Here is an 18,405-nt window from a genome sequence, read left to right on the forward strand (position 1 = left end):
TATGTTATTCAACTAAAAAGTGTTCAAACATTTGTTTTACAGTGTGATTTTTATTTTATTTACATTTTTTTATTATTATTTAATACATCTTCAATCCTCAAAACAGATAGAAAGAGCAGATTGAAAGATGCGTGTTTACATAAAGAGAGTGGATGTGGTTTGCGGTTGAATGATATTGTTAATTTGTGTCAACAAACTTGCTTGGTCCATAGGTTATAGCTTCTGCATGATGTGGAAATTATGCAGAGTGAGATGCGAAAGCGTAGGCATAAATGTTGTTGTCTTTTTTACGGGTAACTCTTGAGTTTGTTCCACAGAGTGTCAAATGTTTTGATGGTACTCCCAAATTTAGATCATCATCAAGAGATTCTTCATTTTGAAAAATTGTCAATATAGACTTTATCTCTTGTTGCATAAGTATGGAAGTCATGTCATATATGAGGAGTATCATGTCCTTTAGTATTATTAGCAGCTATCGCGTTTCTCAGGAGCTCATTACCCTCCTCCATCCCCAGCTCCTCCTCTCGTCAGTCAGTATTTTGGGATTCTGATTCCCCTCGAATCAGAATACATTCTCGAATTATGTTGTACTTAAAATCTTGAATGAATGATATCTGCAATACACTCATGTTGGTTCTGTTCTGTTTACCCTAAGAGGCGTTATTGCTGCTCTCCCTGCTCTTATCCATGCTAGGCTGCACGGATGCGCAGGGAGTTCTTGCCGAGAACAGAACCATACCGCCAATACTAACTGTATGCTAATTGCCAATCGTATTTGACGATAGTGGTCCTGACAGAATTTGTATCACGGAATTTCCTTCCTAAATAGATGAAGCTAAGCCTTGCATATCTAGATACACATAACACATTTAATATAAGCTCTCATCAGCAAATAATCATCAAATTTAATTAATCGTTCAATATAATCTCTGTATATATTTAAAAACAAAATACAAATGGTCTCCTCAAATCAGTTTGAAAAATGTTTTAATTTTTGAAAAAAAGAAAAATTCAGCATTTTCTTGTATTGAACAAAACTGATAATATCATTGATTATTGGTCCATAGGATCAAAATAATAAAATAATGCCCAAGCTATAAACTTTATGCAGTACTTCATATAATTTAAGCTTGGCATAGCTACTATTCAGCATGAGGTTTTACTAGCCAGCAGATAAAACCATCTGCAACCGAGAACAAGACAGTGTAATGGGAGCATTTGAATGGGGCACAGCAGCAATATGCAGATTCAGGCATTTAGAAAAGTCCTTGGGTGTAAAGGCAACCGTTTTGTCCTACGATATTCTTTAGTGTAGCTTAACTATATTCAATCCGGTCCTAGAGCAGTTAAAGCGTGATTCCACTAGAAATGGGTTCAGGCAATCATCATATGAGAGTTGTGGTTCATATCTCTGTGTGATCCTCCCCGTTTCTGCACTTCACGCATGTCCACGTATTCTGTGTTGTCTGGATCACGCCGTTTTAGATTCCTCTGAAACAGTAAAATCATATGTATTTGAAGTATTGTTGCGCCAAACAGCCACAGGTATAGCACGGTCATATTGCATTACTGGCAAACAGTCACATACAGTGTTGGCATGGCAGAAGAACGCCCTTACCTGCATTGGCACATAGGTCAGAGTGTCAGAAGGATCAGGCTTTGCACCCTGGAGAGGAAGACAAAAAACAGCACAATTGTATTAAGCTCAGAATAACAAATATTTTATAATTAATTAATTTTTATCTCAAAGAATTGAAAATGATTTTAAAAATATACTAATTTGACCGCTTTATTAAATCTAAAGTGATGCCTGCACACAAAGGACAAAACAAAAACACAGTACACACAGGTATGACAACAGAGGGCAGAAGATGCGAAACAGGAACAATGTTCTAGTGAAAGGATGCAATTTCTTTAACAAAAAAAAAGTATATAGCTTAAATTTGTGTCATCAATCATTTTCTTAATGCAGTACACTCTTAAAATAAAGATTTCAAAAGGGTGATTTTCAGTGATGCCATAAAAAAATGTTGGAAAAAAAATTCTTAGTGTGAAGAACATTTAAAAAATCTAATGAACCCTTTTCCATTGTCCACCTTATTTTGCGATGTGGGTTTTCTTTGAATGTGCGAGACTTCCGATTAATTCGCCGCTATATTAAATGACTAGACGATTAACAAAGTGCAGTAAGTGGTAAAACTAATTGCGCTATGTGATAATACATTACAATAATATGGTAATAAATACATTTGCGATATCAATCAGTATAACAAGCTGTTTTGTACAGCTAAAAATAACTCAATCGGATGATACCAGAAGCCAGAAACTTCATACAAATGGCCGCGCCCACTCTTACGTAAAAAAAAAGGCGTATAAAGAACCTTTTTTGGAATTTAAATGTTCTGTTTATGTTAAAGGTTCTTTATGGAACCATCGATGCCAATAAGGAACCTTTATTTTTAAAAGTTTAAGGCTCTTGGGTAACACTTTACAATAAGACTTCATTAGTTAACATGTACAAATAATGAGCTGCCCTTCTATGGCATTTATTAATTTTCGTTAATGTTATTTTCAACATTTAGTATTACATTAATGTTAACAAATACAACTTGATTTTAATAGTCAGTGCACTGTGAAGCAACATGAACAATAATAAACAGCTGGATTTTTATTTACTAACGTTAACGAAGATGAACAAATACAGTAACAAACGTAGGTAACACTTTATTTTAGTGTCATTGTTACATATGTTACTATATGTGTTACATATGTAGTTGCATGTAGTTACTGTAGAAATAACTATAAGTTATGCATAATTACATGCAACTAACCCTAAACCAAACCTTAATCCTAAACCTATAGTAAGTACATGTAATTAATTAATATTACTACTATACTACTTGAATGTACAATTACAGTGTAACAAAGACACCTTAAAATAAACTGTAACCCAGATGTATTGCTTATGGTTAATTCATGTTAGTTAATACATTAACTAATGATAAACCTTATCGTAAAGTGTTACCGGCTCTTGCGGGTTTGCTGTATTGTGAATATAGTAATTCACGCCATGTCATTATTACCATAATTACAAGATATCAGCGTTCATGTCCTCGTAAAACTTGTAAGCTGGGAATTAGAGCTGACCAGCTGACCACTGGAGATTCATTTAGGCGATGCAAGTGTTGTCATCTCGAAATTACAGTAATTAAAACAAAGTGTGAACGCAGCATGTAGTATATTCACAATATAGCACAGCCTCTCCTTCTAGATTCAATAAATGAATGCAACAAGATATGTATACAGACACTGACACAAGATATTCAGTAGTAAAGACACTAATAAAACAACACCAGTATACAACCATAAAATAAAAAGTCTGTAAGTTTACCTTCAATTTCATGTAGAGCACAGTGACAATAAGGCTGTAGAGACTGACCATCACGAGCACTATGAGCAGACAGCCGATTATAAGGATATACATGTCTGAGGGTGCGGGCACGTCTGAGGGTGCGGGCACGTCTTCAGCTCTGCATGAACAGCTGTTTGTTGGTGGAGCCCGACGGTTATTGCAACCTTAAAATAAAAATAATTTATATAATGGTTTAAACTAGCTACATTTTTATAAGCAGTCAAATATACAATTTCTGGGTATATAAAACTGGTTTATATACATAACTGTCCGGGTGAACTTACCTCGGAAAAGCTTTGTTTCCGGCCCTCGTTTAGTTTGGAGTGGTATTGGAGTTATTCTGGTTATCTCACAGGTAAATGTATTTTTGTGTAGGGCCCCAGGATTCATCAAGGTGAACGTGAATGTTTTGTTATTGTACTGCCATTTACACTTGTCATTTTTTTGGTCTTTTTCGTAAATCTCACAAACATCAATATCATTCATTTTCAGCTTGGCTTCCAGTTCAAAGTTTTCTTCTCCTAAAAACATGCACGAGACACTGACTGAGCCATCGTCATTGAGCGTCTGGTTGACGGGTTCACTCACATTCCAACAACAAACTGAAATAAAAAATACGAAATTGAATTAATTAATTCATTTTTTACTTTGAGCAAACTATTTGACGTTGACCGCTTTAAGCACATCATTTTTTCAATTAAAATCAATATTGTCTGAAAATGACATTTACATGCTCCACATCTTTTGGCAATATATTCGTATAGCCAGTTTACATGCACATTATTTTGCTGAAATTCTCCTCTTAAAAATGCTCTTGCTATTTATTATAATTCCGGTAATTTCTCATTCATGTCATTTCAATTGCACACAACAATGTGACAACCTGCACAAATTTCAAATCTAATATAACCCAGAATTAGCTTCTTTGGGTCATGTGTTTGTATAAATGAATATTCAGCTATGGTGGATATTTAGAATAAGGTCTTTACATGATTCAAAATGAAAACAGGCAAATGACAGCTGTCCTATTCAGATCTCCAGAAACCAGAACATTGGCTTAATCTGGTTATGTAAAAGTCCTGACAGCCAAAACCAGAGTACGACCATATTCTAATTAATAAATGGAAATACAAATTTTATTTCAATACATCTATATTGTCCGGTTGTTAAGCAATGCTGGGTGTATGAATCGCACAATGACGGAGAATCCAAAAGAAACACTTAATTATAAAAGAAAACACGAATGAGTACACAAGAAATCAGGGAGTAACACAACACTCTTCCATAAACGATACAGGACAAAGAACTAAGGAGAACTTAAAGGGATAGTTCACCCAAAAAATGAACATTTTGTCATCATTTACTCGCCCTCAAGTCAAGTTGCTCTAAATCTGTATGAATTTCATTCTTCTGCTGAACACAAAAGAAGATATTTTGAAAAATATAGGTTACCAAACAGTTGATGGGCCCCATTGAATCCATGGTGTTTCTTTTTTCTATTCTATGGAAGTCAATGGGGTCCATCAACTGCTTGTTTTCTCATATTCTTCAAAATTACATCTTTTGTGTTCAGCGGAAGAATGAAATTCATACAGGTTTGAAACAACTTGAGGGTGAGTAAATTACAACAAATTTAAAAAAAAAAAAATTGGGTGAACTATCCCTTTAAATACATGGGGAGTAATGAGAATACTAATTAAACAACGGGTGACACGAAATCAGCAACTATTGGAACAAACAAGTGAACTAATGGCAGAGAACATAGGCAAATAGAAACAAACTGAACATACATGTTACACCTGTTGAATTAAACTAATATGACAAGCTTAAATTACCAAAAAAATGACCAGTTAAAACTAACTTATTGCTGGTTACCAGCATAATGTATATTCTGTCTACCTTAATGCTGGTTTTAGTGATGCTTGAATTTTGGAATTTAAGCTGGTCCAAACTATATGTATTTCTTTCAGCAAGTCTGGAATGAAAGTAAACAGAACAGTAATGAGAAAGGTTAGCCTCTTACCATTGTGAAGGATCAGAGAAAAGCTGAGAGCGAGCAGAGTAAACCTGTCAGGCATGTTAACGTTCCTCTTCAGTTTGACAGTGATGGTGGCCAAGGCTCTTCAGTTTGTTTTTACTGGAGTAAGAAAACAGGAAGTATGTGGGTGAGGTGATCAATATCACCCAGAAACATTATAGTTGTCACTTATTGTGTATAGTTAATTGAGTGATGAGAGAAGATTTAACATTTAACACTCAAGTTGAAGAATCATTATTGTGAAATGAATCATATTGTGGGATATTATTTAAAAAGTGTGATTGAGTTTTTACTTAAGGTGCTTAGGTGTCCCAGCCGAGAAACGCGTCTGTGAGTGAGGAAATGAGTGGGCAGCTTTCTTGTAACATAAAGTTGTTGAAAGGAAAATGTTTGATGCACAACTATGTTAGGAAAAACCCATATCCTACTGAATGAGCAATCTCGATCCGCTTACTTTTAAAATGCTTTGATTTAAAAAAAAAAATTTATTAAATACTTAGAAATTTTAGTTTAATATGAAATAGGCTATATCGTATATCTGTATATACTCTATATATATATGTCAAGATCAAATGTTCAGCTAATTGTTTGTGAAGGTGATTTTACATCAGCCAGAGAACGGATAGATGATTTCAACAGGTTTTATTTTCTTCACTACTAATAAGTCGAATAAATGCATTATGCATGTTAATGTCCTAGTTGTGGTTATGGTTGTTTCCGATTCAGACCTATTTTTTTGTAAATCAATATTTTTTTCAGTTCCACATCCTGTTGAAGCTCTATCACATCTGAAAGCAAAGCAAGTTATCAAGTACTCATGTCCTGTTTATGTGATTGATAGCTGAGGTTCACAGAACTGTGACACATTTGTGATGACTTTATCATTTTGTCTTCCTCATGCCTTGGCGACTTAAAAAATAAAGATGATTGATACTGATGGTGGACTTGTTCAACTTGTTTTTACTTGAAAAAAAAAGCCATTACTATTTGTTGCATTACTTATTACTATTACCAAGTATCCAAGGTTTTCTGACCTCTGATGTGATATTGAAACCCAAGGAAAAACAAAAAGACTTACTATAACCTGGTTGTACAAATGTACACACCACTCATTTAAAACTGGATTGAAGCACCTTTTGCTTTTAATACAGCAGCCAGTGTTTTTGAATAAGACTCATGTCAAATAGCGACTTGGGGATTATACTTGCTTTTTCAGTACGGGTTTGAATGGGTTTGGTTAATTCCAAACAGAGCAACATGTCTTATTAAAAGGGTGTGCACATTTATACAACCAGCTCATTTTAGGCGTTGTTTCTTATTTTTTCCTTAAAGGTATTTATTTGTTTGTTACATGAGGTTTGTTGGTTTAAAAATCACACTAAAGCTGGTAAAATATCAATTTTTAAAGTGGTGTGTGGAGTTTTTGTTTTCTAGCCACATTTACTAATGAGGTTTACAGTATCATAACCACAAAGTATTCTTCTAGAAAACAAATTATGACACCATCTAGAAATACGTTAAAAAATGATTCTTTATTCATTCCCATTATTTAACCTCGAAACAACAGCTGATCCAACATAAAAACATATATTTATTATTTAATTAATAATATTGAAAGAAAACGAAACAAAAAAGAACAATGAAATGTTATGTAAATACATGTGAATACATGCAGGTGAGAATACATGTGATTACATGCAACTGTAAAACATGTCAATACATGCAGGAAAATATTACATGTAAATACATGCAGGAGAAAATGACATGCAGGTACATGCAGGTGAGAATACTACATGTGAGTACATGCAAACGGGGAGATTTCCCCCCTTAGAATTTCATATAGCTCTCTTTTTGGGAAAGCATAGGTGTCATAGATGAAGAATCCCTCCATTTGCAGATGACCATCTGTGTTAGAAATGAGTGACATCTTAGTGACATCTATTCACATTGTTTTCAAACTCTAAATTTGAGTAAATCTATCCAAAAACTCAGCATATGTCCTACTGGTGTTCTGCCATGCTGATCTTTTCAGCAGGGGGAGTCTTTAAAAGAAAATTATTAAAATAGACATATTTCTCACCTGTAGAATAAAGCTGCAGGAAGTGATGATTAGAATGGCATATAGGAGTGGAAGTGGTCCCACATCATTTTTGACAGCTTCCCACTCGGATGTCTGCCTCTGGCTTTGACTCTGGCTCACGGTGGATGCAGTGGGACAGTTTGGGGTTTCTAGAAAAGAAGACGAGTGATTACTGAATTTGCCCTCTGGATGGCACCCTACCCCATCCCTTTCATTGCCCTTACAATATACAGGCCTATGTGAATCATTTACTCATTTAAATCTTTTATACAATGATCGGAATTTTTATGAGGCCTTGTACTTGTTGAAAACAGGAAGCCGGTGTCATATAACTGCTACCTTCTCATCTTTGGTGATTGTTTTTCTCAGTCCTTTTAGTCTTTAGGATATTACGTTAGCACCCTTTTGTCATAAAGAAATCTACATTTTCAAAGAAAAACATCATTCACACGTAAAGTCAAAGTTTCCATGGCTGATATCAAAATGTGTAGCACAAAGCGCTGTAAAATTGAACGCGGGGAGGCCCCATTTCCACCCATGTGTCTTCAGGTAACCGCAACATTTCCTTCTTCACGATTTTATAGCCTACTCTCTGGCTCCCTCTAGAGCGTTAACAATGAACTACGGCTAAGGGTCTGTGAACATTACATACATTTTGCTATTAAAATGCATGTTGGAAACATATTGGGATAAAAAAAAAAGTATAACACTTAAGTGGCTTCTAAAAAGTGGCTTCGATTGTTTGTCAATGCAACGTCAATAATTACTATAAGTAATAATGCAAAAATTATTTATTGTTACAGACACAGACCTCTACATCAACAACTGCGTACAAAAAAAAAGGTGAAACTGAGAAAACCACATGCAAGAGACTGAAAACAAGACTATCACTAACCTTGTATGTAAACAACGGTGCCGTTCCCAACCCCTCTGAGATATGGAGGTGGGAAAAGAATCTCGATCTCACAGCGATACAGGTCTGTGTCTTCCCCTCGGAGACCAGTGATGATCATATCCACTCTTCCAGAGCTAATATTCCCTCTGCAGTTAACTGTGCCATCTGTTGTAAAGTAGGGCTCAGAGAGGTTGACAAAACTGCTGCAGATCTTCTCTTGGCCGTGTAAACCTTTATACAGGGATACTTGCATTTCCTCTGGCCTTAACTTTATACTAAAGGAGCAGTGGAGTTGAACTTCTCCCTCTTTTCCTTCCTCGCGATAAGGCTGAGACACGCGTAGAGCTGGAAACAAAACAAAAGATGAATGAAACCTCAGATGTTGCCTGAATTCTCAATATATATACTTAGGCTACTTTTTTGTTGTTGTTGTTGAACTTTTGAACTTAATTTTTAAAAATTTGAACTTAATAACATTACATTTTTTAAGTACAGAACAGTTTAGATTTTTAATCTGAATTAAGATTTTAATCTGAATTAACTGAATTATATTCCAACAGGAATTCTTGCTGAAGATGAGGATCCGGATCATGTTGGAAGTTGTAAATATAGGCCAAAGTTTGACCCACTGCACTTCAATTTTGCAAATAGCAACATTGTAACTGTCAAATAACAAAAGATAGTAGATAAGATCCTAATAATAAAAAAAAATATATTAAAAAATATTAATAAAATGTACTATCACTATTCAAGCTGCCTTGCCACACTGCCCACAGGGGTAAAGCTGTTACTATCTGTGCCTGAAAAGCAAAGACACAACAACAAACATTTGAAGCCCAGCAGGTACTTACCGAATCCCAGCGGGATATATATTATAACGGTTATAATAAGTGTGATAATCATTGTGGCATGTTATAATAACTGTGGAGGTATATCCCCCCTGTCTCTTTATACTTGAGTGAGTTCTGGAAAGCTTTGTGACATCAGTAACGTGGCAGGAAACCTCAAGCTGACTGCAAATGCCCGTAAAGTGCTCAAAATTTTGCAAGTAATGTAGCCAATTTGCACAATATGTGTAATCAAGGGGAAAAAAAAAAATCAACGAGCAGAATGAGACTCGAGCAAAAACAGTACAATAGCAGTGGAAATGGAACATTTGGTTAAGGGTGTGGTTTGACTCTCAGCCTATCATAAAGCCAAGTGGTCAAGAGATTATTTGACTAAATTTGTGGAAAATATTAAAATCAGATATACACTTGAAAACAGATTCAGCACTTTCCAAATTAGTACAATAAACTGGTCAGAATACTGAATTAGCTGATCTCTTGCTCATTATTGCATCATATCAGATTATAAGGAGTGTTGGAAACTTATGTCTCTTGGGAGCGCTGTTCATTAAAGACATAAAATGCAAAGTTTAATTAAAAAAAATTGTATTGTATCAAAGTTTCATTTTATTCTGTCGGGTCAAAATGTTGGGTATACTTACTATGTAGGCCTACATTACAATTTAAAGCATTTGATGTAATACATTCAACTTATAATCTCTATTGGGAGCGCTGTTCATTAAAGACATAAAATTGAAGGATGAAATATTAAGTTTAATAAAAAAAATTATATTGTATCAAAGTTTCATTTTATTCTGTTGGGTCAAAATGTTGGGTATGCCTACTATGTACATTACAATTTGAAGCATTCGATGTAATACATTCAATTTAGAATGTCTCTTAGGGGCGTTGTTCATTAGAGACATAAAATGTAAGGATGATCAAATATTGTTTCGTTTAATTTGAATTTTATTATTGTATCAAAGTTTCACACTTTTAAGGGGTTTTACCTACTTTGTACTTACATTACAATTGACGCATTCATTTTTGCACATACTGTGCATGCTGTTCTGTGAAACTAAGATTTGCATTGGCTACAAAGGTTATTGTTATCGTTAACATAAACACACGTTACAGATCCTGCATGTGAATCTCACAAGACATTTTGCAGAACACTGGTTACCGCCACCCACCACCCTTCTCTTTTTCCTGTCATTTCCTGTCTCTGCTGTCACTAACAAATTATACTGACATAATATTACATGTTGCTATTGACACTAGTGCAGGTTTGCATATTTCTAATAGTAAGTGCAATAGTGTAATTACAGATAAAGTTACAGACACTAAAAATAAAGTGGGCTATTCTATACTTGTAATGCATTTGAAAAAACAACACACAATTCATTTATTGTCTTGTGCAAAAGATTTGATTGTATTGCTTCTCTAAATAAATTCAAATCCTATTCAAGTCACATGGAAAAAATGCCAGAGTTTAAGATGTTTGCAACAACGAAACACAGGTTTCCATTAAAGTCAGGGCTTTATAGTGTTCCAGTGTAAATATATATACATATATGAACATACAGCAATAGATACAAGAACAAGATCTGTTAAATACACTGTCTTGTTTGACTGGCCGTACTGCACAGCTGACTGGAGGTACAAATGTAACAGTCAATGGAAGATGTCATATTGCTAGTGCTACATTGGTGATATTTGCTGGATGCTGAGCTCATCAGCGTCATCTGAATTCTCCTGGTCTCGTGTTTATATAGGGGTTCTCAGGTGGCTCGGCGTTCTTCAGTTTACGCTGAAATAAAAACAGCATATCAGCAATTTCATAGAGCTAGCGAATCAAGCAATTTTTAAATCTTGATTTCGTGGGGTTCGAAATATGACTCTTTAGCGTTGGTTATGGGTTTATCTGCAAAGAACTGCATATGCAAGTAAGCGTGTGGTTGCAGAATGACATAGATACTCACTGCGAAGTAACAGCCGAAGACTGAGATGAACAGGTTGTAAAGAATCATGACCCCATAGCTAATAGAAAGTAGCAGTGGCATATGCTCAGTGGGACAAGATAGTTCTGTGGGCTGTTGAGCATCTGAAATCATATACATAATATTGAATTAACCAAATATATTCATACTTTACACTTTCTGTATTGTTTCAGTATAATATAACAGTACATCTTATGCCATAATCTGCAATGCATTATACTAATGAACCAAAAGACTGCATTGCTGTCTTAGCTGGTTTAAGATCTGACCAGGGTGGGAAACCAGCAGAATATATTAGGTTGGTTTAAGCAGCGGACGTGACCAATGACTGCTGAGTTGTGTCACTAATCATGGCATAATGTCAATTAAAATGATTTCATTGTATCTTGTTTTACCTTTGATGAGCAGTATAGTCTGGGATGTCGTGTGTACGCCGTGGCCAGTGTGGATTGTGCAGCAGTAGAGTCCTGTGTCATTGGCTTCAGTCCTTAGAATCTTATATGAGACAGAGGAGTTTTGTTTGGACACCTGAAACTGCTGACTTGATTGATGAGTGTTGTTTTTCATATTTGCTGTGTGCAAATCTGGTTTATCTCCCTTGTGTAGACTGATGGATATGAGTTTATCCTCTGCAACCTCAGGGCAGGACACAAATGCTGTTGCATTTTCATCCACTATTTTTATTTCTCTTTTACTGCCTGAAAGGAAAAATATATGCACATTTTATTTTTGAAAGACGAAGATTGAGGATGTGGTGCAGTGCGCAGGGAGTGGAGTCGGCGGGTTCCTCCACTGCTGATTTGTTTCTTTGATGCAAAGTTTTATTTTGTAATATTAATTTCGCTATATATTATAAAACCTCTCTTTATGATTCATATTCTGGACATGCTCAGTTCACTCAGTTATGAATATCCACAAGGACACATTCTGCACACCACGTAAATCAACTTGCACAACCGAATTAAGAAGCAACAGAAATTCTCCAACCTTTGTCGAGACAGCAGTTTGAGGAGGATTCAGTAAGTTCAGGATGGAAGAGGGTAAGGAGAACAGCCATTGCAATGATCCACTGCTCAAGCATTTCTGCACTGCTGCTCCTAGCACGTGAAAACAGGGAAATATGACTTCTGTAATTTTACAGACAGATGCACGAGTCAGACGGGCTGAGGGGGTGGGGGCTTCCTACCTGCGTCACAATTTAACGCTACAGAGGACTGAGGAAAGCAGCAAAACATTTGAAAGGCTTCTTAAATTGCTGATCTTTCATAATTTTTTTTACAGTTTTGTTTTGTGTGAAAAATTTCGTTCACTTGTGGTTACCTTCTTTTGTTCTTAATGTAATAAAAACAGTGAGTATGAGGTGAAAATTGGCAATACTTCCATGATTTGAATTATATTTCACTTTATATTTCAGCATAAAAGAAGAAACAAAGGATAACATAAAGGGGCCAAGCACCAAAAAGCCATAATGAGTTCTCCAAGCATGGCTGAGAGCATCAGACCAAATGCAAGTTTTTGACATTTTTAGATGATTTTAGTCTAAATAGTTTAAAAAAAATCACAGATACAATTGTTTTGTAACGTGATTTAATTGCTCATAACTTTTGACCAATAAGTGGCGCTGTCACCAAATTTATTTGGTATGGTCAGTGTGAGGTGACAGTCAGTATGCCAAAATATTGCAGTTACAGCCGCAGAATGATTTCGGCATCATGTCGTGTTATTCAATGGTTTGGTCAATCAAAAAACTTTTAATAACTTTTTTGCCGGCATAGTCTGAAGATGATCTGATTGGAATTTGGTGAAAATCAGATCAATGGTCTAGGACTAGGAGGAGTTCGAAAAAGTAGGTTTTTAAACAAAAAAATTCAAAATGGCGGACAGCAAATGTGACAGACTATGCATGGCGTAAGTGGTATCAATGTTCTCGGTATGACTCGAGGAATCTATCATGACCAGTTAAAGTTATGACCAATAGGTAAAGTTATTTTAAAGCTATTAGCATTTTTTTGAAATTTCATTATACATTTTGACCGGTGTCTCTAGACTTTTTGAGTACCTACCTTCAAGTCATGGTCACCAATTTCCGTAACGATATGCTAGTGCTTTAATAAAATATAGCATTTAACAACAAAATTCAAAAAGGCCGACACCTAAAATGTTCGACATGGAAAAATCGGGTACCATTCGACTGGTACACCAAATCAAAAGACACTCCAAACTGTTCAAAGTTATCAGCAAAAAATAATTTATTATCAGTAATAAAATATTAATATCTCCTGACCACTAGGTGGCACTGTGCCAAAATGCTACAAGGTCATGCTTCAGCTTCAGGTCTAAGTTTAGTCTGAATACACTAAAGCGTTGCAGAGATACAGCCTCACGTCTATTTTGGCGTACCCCTCCACAAATTTGTTTATGTGCCATACAAGAAAGGTTTTGTCTATCAAAACTCTTTCAAAATCTATCAAAAAAACGTTTTGCTTAAGATGATCTGAGCCAATTCTGTTGAAAATCGGACAAACAGTCTAGGAGCAGTTTGAAAATTAGTTTTTTTTCGAACAACTCAAAATGGCAGGAACATCTTTATGACAGAAAATGCATTCAAATCGTCTTATGCCAAGAATCAGAGGAAAAGCCCTTGCGGTTCAAAAGTTATTATAAACAAGAGTGGAAATTTGGACAGTGGGTGGTAACTTGAGTTAGAGGGATTGAATTTGAGACTCCAAAATTGCAGTGGTTAATGTTTCGACTGTCCTCTGTCTGTGTGCCAAATTTCATATTTTTCCCGCAAACGGTTCTATGAGCTGCCATAGACTTGCGGGAGATAAAGAAGAAAACTAACTGATACAATAAACACACAATAGATATTTTCTAACCTTCATGTGTAGGATCTTTAAAGGATGAAATGGTTATTCATGAAGTGAGTCATTTTAACGGTTGCGTATTTTTACATAATGAGATTTATTCATTTTTTTTCTTCACTTTTTAGCATCGAAACTTCTCGGCACTCTTCTGCAAGTGACACCTGTCACACACAAATCCACTGTCTGCAATGCAGCATTTCAGAGGAAGTGAACGATAACAAAAGGAAAGAAGAGGTGTCGCCTGCAGTGTTGTGGTTACATTTTACATTTGTGGTTAAGTACATTTTACCATCAGCATTCTGTAACATTCTGCTACTGTTGACTGCATTTACGAGCAAGCAAACGTTTCTCTATCTCTGAATGCAGTGTTGATTCTCTGTAAGCTGATTAAAATAATGTACATATACTGTTTAAAAAAAAAAAGTGATCAGTAATGTTTGTAAAATCCAAACAAAATCTCCAAGTAGGAAATAATTACTAATTGTTTAACCAAATCAGTATGTCTAAGGAAAATTATGCCTTGATTATCAACAATACACATTTTTCTTTCAATTAGTCTTCCAAAAGTGAAATTAATTTAATTATTTAATTATTTATTAATAATTTAGTCACCCACAAGCCATCCTAGGTGTATATGACAACGCTATCTCACGCCCAATTCGTACAAGTGAGTAAAAGATGGCTAAATTCGTACGACCTCACTCGTATGAATTCGTACGATTTGTCTAAACCCCAGTGATGGGTAGGTTTAGGGGCGGGGTCAGGGGTAGGTCATTCGTACAAATTAGCCAACTCGTAAAATTCATACGAATTGCTGTGAGATCGGGTTGGACTTTCTTCGTTCAGCCAAACACAGTTATATTGTAAAAAAAAAAAAAAAAAAAAAAAAACCTGGCTCTTCAAAGCTTTATAATGGGAGTGAGTCGTAACTAAAATAGCCCAAAAAAGTGTATCCATCCATCATAAAAGTAATCCGTACAGCTAAATGTGGTTAATAAAGGCCTTCTGAAGCAAAGTGGTGCATTTGTGTATGAAAATGATCCATATTTATGAAAATGATCCATATTTATAACTTTATAAACTATAATCACTGCTTCCGGTAATGCAGTGACCTCTGACCTGACGCATGACGTAGGATGCAGGCAGGAAGTATAAACTTGGATAAGAATAGAACAAATTTTAAACGGTTTAAACAAATAGGGCTGGGTATCAAACCCACATTTCTCTTTTAAAATTCTCATTTTAGAATTCTGATTCGTGACCGGTGTTTTTGTTTTGCTCTATCCTCTGCTCTTCCGCATTCATCAATACGTCATGCGTCGGGTCAGAGGTCACTCTTCCGCTGGAACTAGACTCGTGTACGGCCATTACTGCAAAGCCAGTGATTATAGTTCATGAAATTATGAATATGGATTACCTTTATGATGGATGGATGCACTTTTTTGGGCTTCAAAATCTCAGTTACTATTCACTCCCATATAAAGTCTGGAAGAACCAGGAAATTTTTAAATATCATTCTGATAGTGTTTGGCTGAAAGAAGAAATTCATACACCTAGCTTAAGAGTAAGTAAATTATCGGATAATTTTCATTTTTGGGAGAACTAACCCTTTAAACCAGATTTGAAAATCACTTGCATTTACAGATGTAACCATTAAATGGCACTTTCTATATACCACTTTTCCACACACATATAACACTTTTCTTTATATATATATATTTTTTTTTTTTAAATCTAATTTTTAACATTTTCCGTTTTTAAATGGCATTCTAATCTTCGCTCCGTTCCTTTACTGAATGCAGAGCACATACATCTTCACTAAGAATCGAGACCATGCATTAAGAATGTAGACCACAGAAATATGGTCATGCTGAGATTGTAGTGGTCTCAGTTTCACATAGCTTTGATGAGTCACACTTGTGTGATGTGGTTAGGCTGCAGGCCGTCTTGTCTTGATACTCATCTACTATTATTTCATACCCCTTTGAACCCCCCCCCCCCCCCCCCCCCTTATCTATACGTCCCACCTGTGGCATCACCTACACACTTGTGTGTGGAGGCATTAAGGTAAGTTAATGAAGCTAATAAAGGTGTCACAAAGATATGCATTCAAACGTTTGAGGTCAGTAAGAGTTAATTTTTTTTGAAAGTAGTTTCTTATTCTCACAAAGGCTGCATTTAGGCTATTTGATCAAAAATACAGTAAAAACGAATGTTTTGAAATACTATTCTCTTTTTGAACAGGTCTTTATTTTAAAATGCCATTTATGTCTGCTATAGCAAAGCTGATTTTCCTTCAGAAATCATTATAATATGATGATTTGGTGCTCAAGAATCATTTTCTTATTCAAAAAGAGTTCAAAAATGATTTGATACAGAAATATTTTGTAACATTCTAAATTTCTTTACTGTTACATTTAATAATTTAAATGCGTCCTTGTTGAATAAAGGTTTTGTTTTTAATTTTTGTTTGTCACACTTTAGATTAGGGTTCTCACTGTTAACCAACTATTAATGACTTTTGCCTAAATAAACTCCTATAATTACTGATTATTAAGGTAGTTGTTACGTTTAGGTATTGGGTATACCAGTATTATGGGATGTAGAGTATGGTCATGCAGAATAAGGTATTAATATGTGCTTTATGAGTTCTAATAAACAGCCAATATCCTAGTAATATGCATGCTAATAAGCAACTAGAGAACTGGAACCTAAACTTAAGTGTTACCAAAAATATTGCTGACAATTTTATTTTTTTTACTTAAGCAACAATAGCACTGCTATTAATTTCACTAGGTTATTTAATTTCAAATATGCCCAGTTTTATTTTGTACCACTCAACTATAGGCTAAATGTAAATATTACAACATAGCCTAATAAAAAAGTTACGGTTACACTTTACAATAAGGTTTAATTTGTTTACATTAGTTATTTAATAGCATAAACTAACCATTAGCAATACATTGTACATTGTTACTGTATCTGTTAATCTTGGTTAACGCTAGTTAATAAAAAATACAGTGCATTAACTAATGTTAACAAATTTGAGCTTTGAACTTTTGATTTTAATAATGTATAGTGGCCTAAATATTGAAATTTACATTAACAAAGATTAATAAATTTATATTCATTTATGTTGTACTCTTTTACTTTCTAATTCATTTTATAACTGTATCATATAATTTCTTTAATAACTGTTTTAATTTCCCTTGCTTTTATTTTGTGATTATTTTAATTCCTTTCTGTAAAGCACTTTGAATTGCCATAGTGTATGAAATGTGCTATATAAATAAACTTGCCTTGCCTTGTAGAAGTGCAGTTCATTATTAGTCCATGTAATGTATTTAACTTATGTTATCTAATGAAACCTTATTGTAAAGTGTTACCAACTTAAGTGTTTTGCTTGTAATATATGGTAATCGTCAGGGTCAGGGACGCCAATATGTCATACTATGCAAGAAAAATAATATATTGGGCTCCGAAAATGTCCTATAGCCTATTGAAAATGCGGCCTAATGCAATGCACATTTCGTACAGGGTAGCCTACATATGCATTATTTTTTTATGGGAAAGCCATTGTGTCAAAACGCCAGTGAGTCGTATTTCCATGCCTTGCATGACGTCACAACGGGTAGGGCTCAATCACATGGATTTCGGGGCTGGACAGGAAGCGGAGACGCCAGGAACGCGCATCGGTCCGCAGCTCAGAACGGGAATGGAAGCGGGAGAGAAACGGGAGGCTCGCTCGTCTCATCATCATCACCACCATCCTCATCCTCAAATATAAGCGGTCGGTCGGCACTGGCAACGAAACCTCGATTTAAGTGCAGGACCTGGGATTCTGTCGCTGGATTTGCGCAACACATCAGCGGCTTTTTTCCATTGTTACCGTTTCCTTCGGACAAGACAAGCCGCAGAACCGTCGGCTGCTTTGCGACAGTAAGCGCCTAGTTACTCTTTATTTATACTCGCTGCTGCATGCGACCTGTTTTTGAAACAAAGACATTAATTAACCGAGCACGAGCATTGGCTTGTGTATTTCACACTGGCTGTGTATTATTAGCTCATTAGTATCTAGGGATACACAGAGGAAAATCCAGGGAACAGCCCTGAAATTCAGACAGCTGTGCAGTGCCTTCATGTCTGAATATCAGGGCTGCTCCCTGTAAAAAAAAAACAAAAAAACGTTGTATTCGATATTAAAATACTGAAACGATTAATGGTAGCCTACATTTAGCTGATTTGTCAGTTTTTGCACTATAGAATAAAGAATCTGGAATAATGAG

At 35.3% G+C, this 18,405-nt stretch overlaps 3 protein-coding genes across 6 annotated transcripts in view; 1 reads left to right on the forward strand and 2 right to left on the reverse strand.

Annotated features, from left to right (window-relative positions):
* Positions 1 to 970: 970 nt before the first annotated feature.
* Positions 971 to 9,416, reverse strand: LOC143723965 (uncharacterized). Its single transcript, XM_077216922.1, has 9 exons — positions 9,277 to 9,416; positions 8,426 to 8,770; positions 7,531 to 7,679; positions 7,455 to 7,474; positions 5,436 to 5,533; positions 3,697 to 4,014; positions 3,392 to 3,576; positions 1,619 to 1,666; positions 971 to 1,491 (listed from the first exon to the last, which is right to left on the reverse strand). Exons 1-9 carry the CDS (start codon positions 9,326 to 9,328, stop codon positions 1,375 to 1,377), a joined length of 1,332 nt encoding a protein of 443 aa, XP_077073037.1. The 5' UTR covers positions 9,329 to 9,416; the 3' UTR covers positions 971 to 1,374.
* Positions 9,417 to 10,203: 787 nt separating this feature from the next.
* On the reverse strand, positions 10,204 to 12,368 carry LOC143723828 (uncharacterized). Its single transcript, XM_077216629.1, has 4 exons — positions 12,240 to 12,368; positions 11,648 to 11,950; positions 11,235 to 11,356; positions 10,204 to 11,062 (listed from the first exon to the last, which is right to left on the reverse strand). The coding sequence occupies exons 1-4, from the start codon at positions 12,331 to 12,333 to the stop codon at positions 10,994 to 10,996; spliced, it is 588 nt and encodes a 195-aa protein (XP_077072744.1). The 5' UTR covers positions 12,334 to 12,368; the 3' UTR covers positions 10,204 to 10,993.
* Positions 12,369 to 17,771: 5,403 nt separating this feature from the next.
* Positions 17,772 to 18,405, forward strand: part of raph1a (Ras association (RalGDS/AF-6) and pleckstrin homology domains 1a) — a 77,559-nt gene continuing 76,925 nt past the window's right edge. For 3 of the 4 annotated variants that reach the window (XM_077216192.1, XM_077216191.1, XM_077216190.1), the window contains exon 1: positions 17,774 to 18,058. The gene's annotated coding sequence lies outside the window, so the exon portion shown is untranslated. Of the gene's footprint in view, positions 18,059 to 18,405 lie in introns of all 4 variants that reach the window. The other variant, XM_077216189.1, reaches the window with a different exon arrangement.

The sequence above is a fragment of the Siphateles boraxobius genome, unplaced genomic scaffold (assembly GCF_051911475.1).
Source record: "Siphateles boraxobius isolate OS27281-9 unplaced genomic scaffold, OSU_SipBor_1 7, whole genome shotgun sequence".
In the NCBI taxonomy this organism is placed as follows: Eukaryota; Metazoa; Chordata; class Actinopteri; order Cypriniformes; family Leuciscidae; genus Siphateles; species Siphateles boraxobius.

Excerpts from the sequence above, each read along its gene's own strand:
- LOC143723828 (XM_077216629.1), bottom strand. The coding sequence starts at position 12,333 with ATGCTTGAGCAGTGGATCATTGCAATGGCTGTTCTCCTTACCCTCTTC. Across the intron at positions 11,951-12,239 it reads AAACTGCTGTCTCGACAAAG|GCAGTAAAAGAGAAATAAAA; the intron begins GTTGGAGAATTT and ends TTTTCCTTTCAG. Across the intron at positions 11,357-11,647 it reads GACTATACTGCTCATCAAAG|ATGCTCAACAGCCCACAGAA; the intron begins GTAAAACAAGAT and ends ATATGATTTCAG.
- LOC143723965 (XM_077216922.1), bottom strand. The coding sequence starts at position 9,328 with ATGATTATCACACTTATTATAACCGTTATAATATATATCCCGCTGGGA. Across the intron at positions 8,771-9,276 it reads ATATATCCCGCTGGGATTCG|CTCTACGCGTGTCTCAGCCT; the intron begins GTAAGTACCTGC and ends TTTTGTTTCCAG. Across the intron at positions 4,015-5,435 it reads TTCTCTGATCCTTCACAATG|TTTGTTGTTGGAATGTGAGT; the intron begins GTAAGAGGCTAA and ends TTTTTATTTCAG.